The following is a 13,115-nucleotide window of genomic DNA, read 5'->3' on the forward strand; positions in this document are numbered from 1 at the left end:
CAGGATTTTCTCCTGGCCACTCCTGGAAATTATGAGTATTTCTTTTCCCTAAAAGCAAGCACAGCTAAGCATGAATGATCAATCCTTAGGATACAGTCTGCCTGAAAGGAGACAGGCTATTAAAATTAATCCTGGTTAAGTTTTATAAAAATGTACTGGGGACTTGTTCCCAAACTTTCTAAATGAAAATTTTAGCCATAACTGGAAAACAGGAAAGTAGTGAGTTCGTGACTACTGAAATGGTACACTGTAATTTTGTGGAGTTAGTTTCAGAATAATATGCTGTACCTTTGAAAGGAACACCTTAGACCCTGGAGGCACTCAAGGGAGAGGAAAATCAATCATCTTTTATTCATAGAACTGCCCCTATTGTTTCTCCACAAGGAAAATGCCCAAGTAGGATTCTCCTAAACTGCTGCAAGCACTTCAAATTTACCTTACTGCTAGATCTTCCATTTTATATATTACATTGTAAAAGTCCAGAACACTTAATTCAAACAGCATCTATTTTCTCACCAAAATAAGTGAAAAAAGGAAAATCCTAGTAAAGGCAGTCTTATATATGGAAAATTTAAAAATACAGGAGCATCCTGGTAATTTGCTATGATTTGAAAATAAAGTGATGGCAATGTCAAAGTAAGAAAAAGGAACATTATCTTCCTAACTAATACTTGGCTTTAGTCACAGGCACCCCTGACCTATTATCTCTTAATCATATACAAAATTATCCATTTAAAGCAGAAATAACAACATTTTCTTCCCATATTAAAAACTTAATAATAATTTTCTATTGCATTTGACATAAAATCCAAAGTGCTTGCTTGATATCACATCATAGGTATTATATGAATTAACCCATAGCCATTTTTCTGTTTTTTACCTCTATTTATCCTTCTATACTAATTAGTTCTGCCTATTCTAAACTTTCCGTTCCTTTAATATATTGTGTACATATTTCAAGGTTTGAAGACTTGCCTTATATTTAGCACAAAATAGTATTATCCTATGGCTACTTCTTCAATTTATTTTCAATCCTTATTTAAATGCTGTACTTTATACAGAACTTATTTGATATTTCAATTAAATACTATGTTCTGTCCCTTAATCTTATTTTTATAGGTATTTTCAATATATTATAGTATACTGTAAATTAATGTGGGTGCTGTCACCTCGAGTAAAATGTATGCCTTGTGAGGTTAGAAATATTATATATTTTGTTCACCACGGTAAAAATACTACCTAGAAAACTTAAGATACTCACTGATGATTAAAATATTATTCATTTATAAAGATAATAATACTGACAATGATGATTGTATCTTGAATTAGAATTAAGATCCTCCTGATAATTCTATAAATATTCTAAAAGTTATCATCTAAAAAAACAGAAGTTCAAGGCACTTAAGAGCAATCAAGGCAACCAGGAGAGAGCCAATACCTTAGAAAGTAGAGTTTGATGCTGATGTGAACCATATATTTTCCTTCACGAAAATGTTCCTTCAGTAAAGTTTGAAATTTATTAACAGGAAAGAGATGCCAAACATAAATTTGAGGACTGCTTGGAGAGTTTCGCTGAAATAAAGTGAAAAATGTTGAAGTGTACAAATACTAAAGCAGTGAATAGTGAAGGACCAAGATCCCAGAGTTGAGCAAACTAAAGAAATATGAGCTCAAAGTCATGTCTACAACTTCCCTTCACGTTTTCTAATTCCAAGTAGTAAATGTGCACACAAGATGCTGAAAAGCACAGCACAACAGCCACAACGGGAAACTAAAGAACTAAGAAGACATTTTTCAATCATTTGGTGGAGTAGAGAAAGGGATTGGAATTCAGGGATAAACAAGGTGAAAGAAACCTGATATATACCCCAGGTTGTCAGATGAAATACCCTACTGTTTTAAATTTAAGAGAAACAAGAAATAGAACAGCCATACCTAAACAAACAAACAACAACAACAACAACAACAAAAAAACCTTAAAAATTAGCCTCAAAAGGATCTCTGCTCACACAATAACTGCTTTTCAGAATAAAATTAAATCTTTTTTAGAGAAAGAAAACAACATCTTTACATAGATAAAGTCTGGTACATAACCAAAGATTAAATGCATAGAAAGAAGATGAACTGACTAAACATCCAAGAGATAAATAGCCAATAGAAACAAACCTATAAGTGATCCAGGAATTTCATTAATTGAGAAACTTTCAAAAATACCACACTTGAAATATTCAAGAAAATATATATAAGATGATATAAAACTTCAAGTTGATTTAAATAAAAGGATCAAATAGAAATTGTAGAACTAAACAAAAGAAATGAAGACTTCAGGAGATGTGCTAAAAATGATTAGATAAAGCAGGAGAGATAGTCAGTGAACTCCAAGATAGGTCAATAGAAACAACAAAATTAAAACACAAAATGTTTCAGGACATTGAAAATAAAAAGCCACAGGCAACAGAAACAAACTAGACATTTGGGCTTGCACAAAATGTTTGTATTTCTACACAGTAGAGCAGTAGAGGAAACAATTAATGAAACAAAGGATCAAACAACATAATAAGAGAAAATACTTATAAACTATACATCTGATAAGGAGTTAGTATTTAAAATATATGAAAAACTAAAAAAACCTGATTTTTAAAAAATGGATCAAGTATGTGAATAGACATTTCTCAAAAGAAGACAAAGATCAACAGGTTTATGATAAAAATGTTCAACATCACTATCTTCAGGGAAATACAATTTAAAATTACAATGACACATCACCTCACAACTATTAGAATGAATATTATTAAGAAGAAAAAGATAAAAAGAGTTGTTAAGTATGCAGATGAACAGGAACTGTCTAATACTGTTGGTGGAGAGGTAAATTATTACCAGTCATTAAAGGAAACACTATGGAGTCTCCTCAAAAATTAAAAATAGAACTACCAAGTTACCAAACAATCCCACTTCTGGGATCTACCCAAATGAAATCAATATGTTAAGATATCTGTACTCCCATGTTTATTGTAGCATTACTCATAATCTTTAAGACATGAAATCAACCTAAATATCTGTCTGTGAATGGATAAGGTCACAAACATATACAAGTGGATATTATTCAGTCACAAATATAAGGAAATTATGCCATTTGCAACAAGATAAATGAACATGGAGAACATTATGCTCAGTGAAATAAGCCAGGCACAGAAAGACAAATACCATATAATCTTACTTATATATGGGGTATCTGAAAAAGCTAATATCATAATAGAGAGTATAATGGTGGTCCCAAAGACTGCAATGGAAGTAGAGGAAACACTTTTCAACCCCATGTGTAAGGCCAATACAATCTTTACACCAAAATACAAAGATATAACTAAGCAAGAAGTGAAATTTATAGTCTCAACATCTTGAATTCAAATGAAAAAATCATAAACAAAATATTAGCAAGTCAAATCTACTGGTATGTTAAAAAGAAAATGCATTATAGCCAAATTAGTTTATTCTAGGAAGACAAGGTTTAGTGTTAGAAATTAATCAGTTATATGTATAGAAAGTATTTAAGATATATATATATATATATATATATATATATATATATATCTCCCAAATAACATATATAGGATCATCATCATCATTAACAGCAGCAGCAGCAGCAGCATTATCATCAACATCTTGCCTTTGAAGATGCTAAGGAATAACCTCCTTAACCCATAGTTTCTATGAGATCTACAGGAACATTCTCATTTAGTGGGGAGTATTTAAATTTTCATCCTAAAACCAGGAAGTAGAAAAGAATGTTTGTAATGACCATCAATATGCAAATTGTACTTGAGGTAATAATCAGGACAAGGCAATAAGAAAAACAACTGAAATAAAAGTTAGAAAAAAGAAAAAGAACTATCATTATCCATAGGTGACATGATTAGATCCATAGAATATTTAATAGACTTAACAATCTATTAAACATAATAAGCAATTTCAGCAAAGTGGCTGCATACACAATCAATAAAATAAAAATAAAGATAAAATGCATTTCTACATGCTAATCAAGCATGATATCAGCAAACACCAAATAGCTAGGAATAAATCTATAAAAATGTACAACACCACTATGAAAAAAAACCTTCATAGTTTCTTGATATTGTGTATATTTCAAAAATCCCTCTATATTATTTTTTAATCAGTATGACAATTTCAGAAAGAACAGAAATTGGCTTCTCAATAATACAAGTCATTATGTATAATGGTTTCCATATTGAAGTTCATTGTAAACAAATTCTGTTCAGTGAAGACAGCAGGCATAAATTTACTCATCTCTTCAAAATCAAGGTAAATTAAATTTAGTTCTGAAGAACATCAGAAAGAAATTTACAAAGGCAAATAAACTGCAAGGATTTTGTATGAAAGGTGTAGGGTGATTTAAAAGCGTTTTAATTATTTTCAAGATAGCTAGTTGTTTTTTTTCACTGAATATAAATAAAAATAAATTTTCCCACAGAAAAATAATTGACTTTATAAGGGAATTTTCAGAAACAATTTAATTCCTTTGAGTATTTGAGATTTGAAGACAAAATAATGTGAAATAGTTGTCAATTTTAAAATTATTTTACCTACGCATCAATTAAAAAACAATAATCTTGGCATTTCTAGAGACATACTGATTAGCAGCATGCTCTGAAAGGTGATTTTATATCCTAAAAGAATAATGTTGAATTTTAAAAGGCTTCCTTTTGATTAAGATATGACTATGTATAATTAAGAAAACAATTTAGATGTGAGCAATAGTGTTATATACATAATAGCTTCATCTTAGTCTTTTTATTAATTCTTTTTTTAAAACTATAGATGGACACAATACCTTTATTTTATTTATTTATTTTTATGTGGTGCTGAGAATCAAACCCAGTTTCTCATACATGCTAGGCAAGTGCCCTACCACTGAGTTAAACTGCAATCCGTCATCTTAGACTTACTGATACAATATTAATGAATTCATAATTCAATGTTACACTGAAATTTGGAGACACTTGAGATATATATATATATCTTATATATATATATATCTTATATATATATATATATATATAAATTATATTTAACTCCTAGAGTTATTCACTGGATACTGGTTCCAAGATCCCAGTGGATACCTGAAACCGTGTATTGTACACAACCCAATAGATGATATAGACAACATTGCCAGCATCACTCACTGGTTTTATAGTCCAATTCCAGGCATAATGCTAATAAAGAATTACTTGAACAAAAGCACTATGATGCTGAAAAAGTGATTTGTTAACTGTGATATCTACTAAGAAGCTAGTGGGTAGGTAGTATATACAGTGTGGATACTGTGGAGAAGAAGATGATTCATGTCCTGAGACAAAGAGATGATTCATGTCCTGGGAAGGATGAACGGCCATATGAGATTTTATCACACTACTCAGGACTGTGCACAATTTCAAACTAATAAATTATTTATTTCTGGAATTTCCCATTTAATATTTTAGATCATGAATAAAGGAAAGACTTATGTACTTTTTAAATGAAGTATTAAGTTCATGAAATACAACAAAAACAAAAACAAAACAAAGCAGAATCTTTTCCAGTTCAAAGAAAACTAAAGAAAAATAACAACTAAATGTGACTTGTCTTCATTGATTTGACTAAAAATGGGACATTAGTGGAATTACTGGAAAATATGAATAAAGTCAACTGGATCACAGTAATGCAGCAATGTTAATTCCAAATTGGTAACTTTACTGTAGTTACATAAGACATTAGCCTCTGGAGAATCTGGTTCAAATGGTACATGGTAATATTGTAACCATTCTATGACCACCTCTAAACATTGTACAAGATTATAGGGCAAATGAAGACAATGTTAGGAAAAGCATACTGACTCAAGTGTTACTTGGGAAAAATAAACTATAACATAACATTACTAGGATAAATACCTTAGAAACTGGTACACATCAACATAGTGTACAGGTAATATTATAAAATAAATATTGTTTATTGGAGTTGGTACTTACTTCATCAAATGTAAAATCCTCTAAATCTATTTCTTCATATTCTTCTTCAGATTCTTCATTTTTGATAGCTTTTAGAGCTGTTGTCAGTTTCTTTCTCAAAATAAAGCCTTTCCAAACTGCCTAAACAAAAATTTAAACTATGTTATACAGGGTTATAGATCAAACCCCAAACCAGATTCTCTGTGTTATCCCATTAGAAAGATAAAACATCTTAGAACTCAGTTTAATGGCTCAATAATCTGTTTTTTGAACTTTATGTGACACTTAAAACTGTAAGATAAATTAAACGACTGCATGTGTCTGAATCTCAGGAGATTTTCTTTGTGGTAAGCAGAAAAGAATCTTTAAAACTCCCTCAACTGCACATGTAGGTCAACCAATCAATTATCTGACAATTCCTCTAGGACTCATTCTAAACTAAGAAGAAAGAGATGCAAAGAAAACCAATTTTGCTGATTTTCAAATGATTGTGTATAAAATAAGCCAAAGCATATTTAGGAAAACTTCAACATATACAAATGCCCCATAACAATTAATTAATTTCATTTTAAAATAAAGTCATCACAATGAAACTAAAAATATTCAGATTACTTAATAATCTTGGAGCTGGGATGCTTTTCAAACCATACATCTAAGTATAATGAAGCTTTAGTATCTGTATATAAACATATATAGATATATACATATGTTTATATACTGCATATGAGTTTCAGAATATATTAAGTATAAAATCCAGGCAAAAATAATTATGGTTTATTTTTCATACTACTGTTTATGAAAAAATGTATATAAATATATTATAAACATGCACTTTAAATAAACATATTGAAGTATAATGCTGGCTTACATTTAAAATTAAAAGTATAAATTATAAAATTTATTTTTAATATGGTTACATACAAAGGCAGAAAACTAGGTAGAAGACAATAGAAACTTGACTTCTCTAAATATTCTTTGCTTGGATTTGGCTTCGGAACTATGTACATGCACACTCTGAATAAATAGCTGGTTTGTCCCATTTCTATGGTCTTTGTTTATTTCTACTTTATATGTATGTATAAACCCACTCCCCTACCTCTCCTCCCTCCGCACTCCATGGAGGGGGTGGGGAGTGAAACAGTGAAAAAAGAGCAATTATGTTAGTAGGAACCAAGAGTTTATAAAGAAAAATTGCAAATGTAAAAATTAAATAAATATCATATAGTCCCAAATGTAATTTTAAAACACCTGTATGAAACATGGTAAGTTTTTTCCTTAAAAAATTATTTTCAGTGGGGCTGGAGTTGTAGCTCAGTGGTAGATTGCTTGCCTCATATGTGTGAGGCTCTAGGTTTGATCCTTAGCACCACATAAAAATAAAATAAAGATATTGTGTCCACTTATACCTAAAAAATAAATATTAAAAAATGTGTTTTCAAGCTCAGCACATTGAAAAAAATCTAAAAATAATGACCATATCTACATCAATTTATTCTGCTAAAATCCAGATTGGGGTCTCTGTATATTATTTCAACCAAGCAAACCAAGGATCTTTGAAGAAATTAATGAATACAAGCCTGGGACAAAATGTCTACTAAGTGAACTTGAAACAATGTATTATTTGTTATCAAATTATAAAGGAAGTAAAAAATTTTGACTACTGAATTGTTTCAAAAGGTTAACTTGAAGAAACACATTGGCCAAATAAGAAACAATTTGCACATTAACAAGAATAAATGCAATGGAAATATATACGTTTATGTACAAGATTATAGGGCAAATGAAGACTATATTAGGAAAAGCATACTGACTCAAGGGTTACTTGGGAAAAATAAACTATAATATAACATTATTTATTTATTTATTTTTAAAGTTAATGAATTCATAATAATAATATGCATTATAGTAACCTCTGGAAGATGCTAGGAAACCTCACTGATCTAAAAATTGACAATTAAGGGAAAGTATCAAGCATTTAACCTGCCTTTCCAGGATGAACTGTGTAACCCAGAGTATCTAAAGAATTTATTAGAAAAAAATTTCCTGTATAGCATGTTTTAGCTAATAAACAAAAATGTACAGTATCATAATTTTACAGATCAATAATAAAATAGTTGGCATAGGAAACGTTTATAAATGGACACTAATATTCCTGAAAAGGAAGCCACCAGATATTAAGTACTTTGTTGTAACACATACCACCATCTACAAAGTATCTTTGCTGAAAATAAACAAATCTGAATCACATCGAATGTTAGATCTTGCTGTAGATTTACAAAAACAAATGAGCATGAGACATATTAAATGCACTGGGAACACACTGTGCAAAATTAGAGGAAGTACAAATCTATAAAGGACAAATGATCTGGCTTTTTCAGTGAATAAAACTTAAGGAAAAGAAGGGAATCACTCTGTGTTAAACTATAAGTATCATGCAAACCAAAGGCAAAGTGCTGAATTTGCTTATATTTTGATTATGAAAATGTTGTAAACTAACATTTGTAAAGTTGGATAGGAAGTCTGAATATTGATATGATATTTGGAGATACTGAAAACTAATCATCACATTTTAGCAATATATTACAGGTATATATAAAGCAATAGGTCATACAGAAGGTAATAATGAAATATTCATAAAAGTGTGATTTGTGTCACACAATCTAGTGATGAAGAAGAAGAGATATGTTGGGTTTTAAAAGAGTCAATATTGGCTAGTAGTTTAACAATCAACATAATTTTATAAAGTGTAAAACTAAGCTTTTTATGATAGAACAGTTAGTAAAGTATACCAGAAAAATCTATGGAGGTGGGAATAAAATATAAATGCAATAAGAAAAATATATAGTATGCTTAAAAATGCCATAGACTAAAACAAATTAGGATTAGGGAGTAGGGAACATTGGGAAGGGGTTGTTATTTTAAATATAGTATCCCAGGAATCCCTCATTGTATAGTTAACATTTGAATACAAGCATAGTGGATCTATGAAACACCAACCTAAGGTTTCAAACAGTGAGCAAGATTTCTGTAGATGCCCACAAGTGCCATCTTCCATGCACTTTCATTCTGTGACCAACTTGTCTGTCAAATGTGAATCTGTACACATTTCATTAAGGAACACTTCAAATACATAGAAGAGCCCTGAGTACCTATGTCCCTTCAGTGTCAGTTGAAGGTCTTTTACTACTCAGACAAATCAGAAGCTGTGCTAAATCTGTTATTGCTGTCATTAATTCTCAGGCATGTAATCCTGGGTAGGACATGCAGGCTGCTGATAAAGACTGACATACAGTGTCTTACAAAGTCACACTGTATCCGGAGCTAGAGGACTGTCACAAGTGATGAATCCAATTCTCAATCATGCTCATCATGATCAGTCTCTGATACAGAGTAGTAGAGATTTTCTTTTCACACCCTATGATAAATACTTGACTTTCCCAGTGTTTCCATCCTTATCCCCAAAGACATGAGAAACCCAGGCTTCCAAGAATAGGTATAGTTATCTATCTTACTTTTAGGGTGGGGATGGCACCATCAAAAAAATTAGTTCCTCCTAACTTAAGATCTCTACCTATCTAACATGTCTGATGTGAAAATTCAATTTTTCTCTCAACTTGAGACAAACCCTTCTCAAGCATTCTTTGTTCAGCTACTTCCAATTCCACTTTTTGTACATGGAAGAAATTGGTTTCAATCAAACCTCACCATCAATCTCAACAGGCTGTTTTTCAGCTTCCTCTAAGATAACCTTACACAGAAGCAAGGAATATGGCAGACACAGATACTCCCTAAGAAAATTTACTTTTATTTTTTGTTCTTGCACATGTTTCAGTCTTCAGATTCCATTCACAAACTGCAATTTATTTTCTGGGAAAAGTATGTGGTAGGTCTAGGAATCCAAAAGGAGCTTTATTCTCTAATATATTTATTGCCTAAACTATATTTCTCCTTTTCACTTATATATCTTTCTTTTTTCCTAACCTCTAGATTTGTGACTATGACTGTTACTACCACTAAGCCAGCTCAACTTCATCTGTAAAATCAAAATCATAAAAGTCATGAATGATTAGATCATCATTAGCCTCCTTTCTCTGATACAATGTAGTGAAGATTAAATTAAATTAGAAATTTCTTACATATACTGGTAAGACCCTGACTGTCACACAATGGTCTCTCATCATTATTTCCCCAATATCCTTGCTCTATTACTTCTAGAAATTCTATTTACTTAGTATTCCAAGTAAGGAAAGCATGTAATACTCAACATTGCTTAAAGTTAAAAAATTGAAATTGACTAATCATTTTTGCCACTAAAAAATAAATTGCAGTATAGATAATATTCCTGCTTTGTAACTTGTTATGAACAATTTTTAACTTTTTAAGAGATTACAGGATTCTCTTAAACTGAAGAGAAGAAAATATAAATTTATTCAAGAACTTGAACAATGTTAAATGATAAAAATAGAAGATGGTGTATTTTTTTTAGAGAGAGAATTTTTTTAATATTTATTTTTTAGTTTTCAGTGGACACAACATCTTTATTTTATTTTTATGTGGTGTTGAGAATCAAACCCAGCACCTCGTGCATGCCAGGCGAGCGTGCTACCGCTTGAGCCACATCCCCAGCCCCAAAGACGGTGTATTTTTGTGTAAGGAGAAACAAAATTGGAAGCACTGCTTAAAAAAGTGGCCTTAATTTCTTAACTCACTCATTTTGAAGACTATCCCCCTCTTTATGATTGCTTTCTCCCATAGAGTTGGGTCCTTATTGCACACCAGGATATGTCACATCCTCTAGATGACTAGTATATACAAGTTATCTTAGAAAGGAACATATTTAATTTTAAACACCTGTAATTTGGGGATTATTTATTATTATTATTTTAGATTCCTTCTTCTGGATATATTATGTTATCTTGGTTTCTTGCTTCACTTTAAAATATCTTCTCCCTAACATAGAAATAAATGGACAGATGACTTCTTGAAAGTGAAGTGCCCTTCACATTCCTTTGTCCCTGACCCTGCTCTGGCAAGGTTTAAGAATTAGGCAGACATGCTTGCTTTCCCTTGATTTTTTTTTTCTCTAAGGTCATTATACTTATACACCCCCACTCTTTTATACCAATATAATGATAATATATTAAGATTAGGAATAGAACCAGTAAAATGAACAGAAAGGGCAACCTTTATTTAACCTTCAAGGACTGAGCTAAAAGATTGATTCATCATGCCTCACGATGGATCTATCTAAATGATTAGCAGGATAGACCTTCTACAAAGCTGTAGTGTGTGTGTTTCTGGTGTGACACCTAGTGATACTTTCTTCATGGATCTTGTAAGGTTAGAAATTGAAGTCCCATTTTTATTAGAAATATAAAATGTGTTGGTAAGTAATCCTCATAATTTATTAGTTTCTATTAAAAGGCATAATAGTTCTGGTAATTCATTTAAAATTAGTTCATCTTTCTTACACATTCAAATTTCTTACACATTTTAATATTCTAGTTCTTTGATAGTCTAGTTGCACTGTATTTATTATTCTAGTCACATATAATCCTTTTTTTTTTACTGCCACTATCCTTTATACTGGAATTCCACTCTTTTATATATTAACATCAATCTCTGTTTCTCAAGCTATATTTACATAATTTGGGTTGCTGTAATGTATATTAACTTAAAAATTAATTCTAGATCTCATAACAAACACTGATGGAGGCCAAAATAAAACACATAAGACAGCACTTTAACATGAAATGATTCAGGCTTTGCAGCTATTTCAGTTTTAGTAGATAGCTTCCACAGGTTCCCAGAGGTTGTCTACATTTCAGCCAATCAGAAAATAAAAAGATATAAAGGAATGTCTGTTGGAGGTTTTTGGGGGAAGTTATACAACTTGTGCATATATTTTCTACACATATTCCATTGACTAGTACTTTAAAAGACGACCACAATAAACTTCAAGGGAAGCTGGGAAACCAACTTGGCCAATATGCCAGGAAGAAGTAAAGAATAGAAATTTTAGTCAGCAGAAAGCAGCTTCCCACTCATTCTTCATGAAATCTTCAATCTCTCTAAAACTAGAATATTTTTTCCACATTATGTTGTGTTCCAAGGATGTTTAGGCAGTCTAGAATTTATATTTTATGGCAAGTAATTCAACAAACTAGATAATTATGCCCAGAAAGAGAAAAAGTGGTTGAATTCAGTGAGTTGACTATTATGATGTACAATAAAAGAAACTTGCCCTAAATTACAAAGAAAGACTAAATTATGCTTCTTTTTATTACAGATACAAAAAAGCTCACCCAGTGATGTCTTTAAATGATATTAGTTACTAATATAGACACTTTCATAAGGTAATGAACTTCTCCTTATTGAGATGAAAGAAGAGAAGTTGACTACTCATTAATTATTAATGCTGAAAAATGCATTGCACAATCCAATAATGAGGGGAATTTGGGCTGCATGATATCTACATTCCTTATGCAACAGATTAATATTTGAGATAGAAATTAGATTTTTTCTCACTTTTTCTCAAAGTTTCCTTCAATCAACTGAACTACCCTCATTTCTATCATTATCTGGCAGCAGTACCAGCTTTGTCTATTCACTGCTCTCAGGAGGAATATGTACAAAAAAATTAAGTAATTTAAAATACTGGATATATTCATTAGAGCCAAGGCAGAGGCGATTCTCTTGAAAACTATAGCCTTAAAAGAAGGGATAGAAAATTTAGAGAAAAGATTCTCTCTTTTATTTTCTTAAATTTAAGGTTATTATTCCAGTTGTTTGTGTCAAATACCTAGAAGGCATCCCTAATTCCTCCTTATCTCTTATACATCATATGCCTATACATTAACTTTATCAGCTTCTCCTTCCAAAATGCATGTCAGATCTTCAAGATAAATCAGCATAGTCTAGAATGTGATAATCTTACTACTTCCACTGCAAAGATTTTGGTCTGTATCACCATTATTTCTTCTTGGGCTACTGCAATAACCTCCCAACTCATTTTTCTGCTACTACTGCTGCCTCCTATAATACATTTGCAACGTAAAGTGAGCTTAATCATGTCAGTCCATGATTAATCTTTTTAAAGTCCTTGAATGTCTTTCT

General features: G+C 31.1%; 1 protein-coding gene across 1 annotated transcript in view; it reads right to left on the minus strand.

Moving 5' to 3' along the window:
• The window catches only part of Lrriq1 (leucine rich repeats and IQ motif containing 1), a 182,134-nt gene that overhangs the window by 89,173 nt on the left and 79,846 nt on the right, over positions 1 to 13,115 (minus strand). Inside the window, exon 18 of the mRNA XM_078053052.1 lies at positions 6,021 to 6,140. Within this exon, the coding sequence (XP_077909178.1) occupies positions 6,021 to 6,140 (120 nt within the window). The remainder of the gene's footprint in view (positions 1 to 6,020; positions 6,141 to 13,115) is intronic.

Source organism: Ictidomys tridecemlineatus, chromosome 6 (assembly GCF_052094955.1).
Source record: "Ictidomys tridecemlineatus isolate mIctTri1 chromosome 6, mIctTri1.hap1, whole genome shotgun sequence".
Taxonomy (NCBI): Eukaryota; Metazoa; Chordata; class Mammalia; order Rodentia; family Sciuridae; genus Ictidomys; species Ictidomys tridecemlineatus.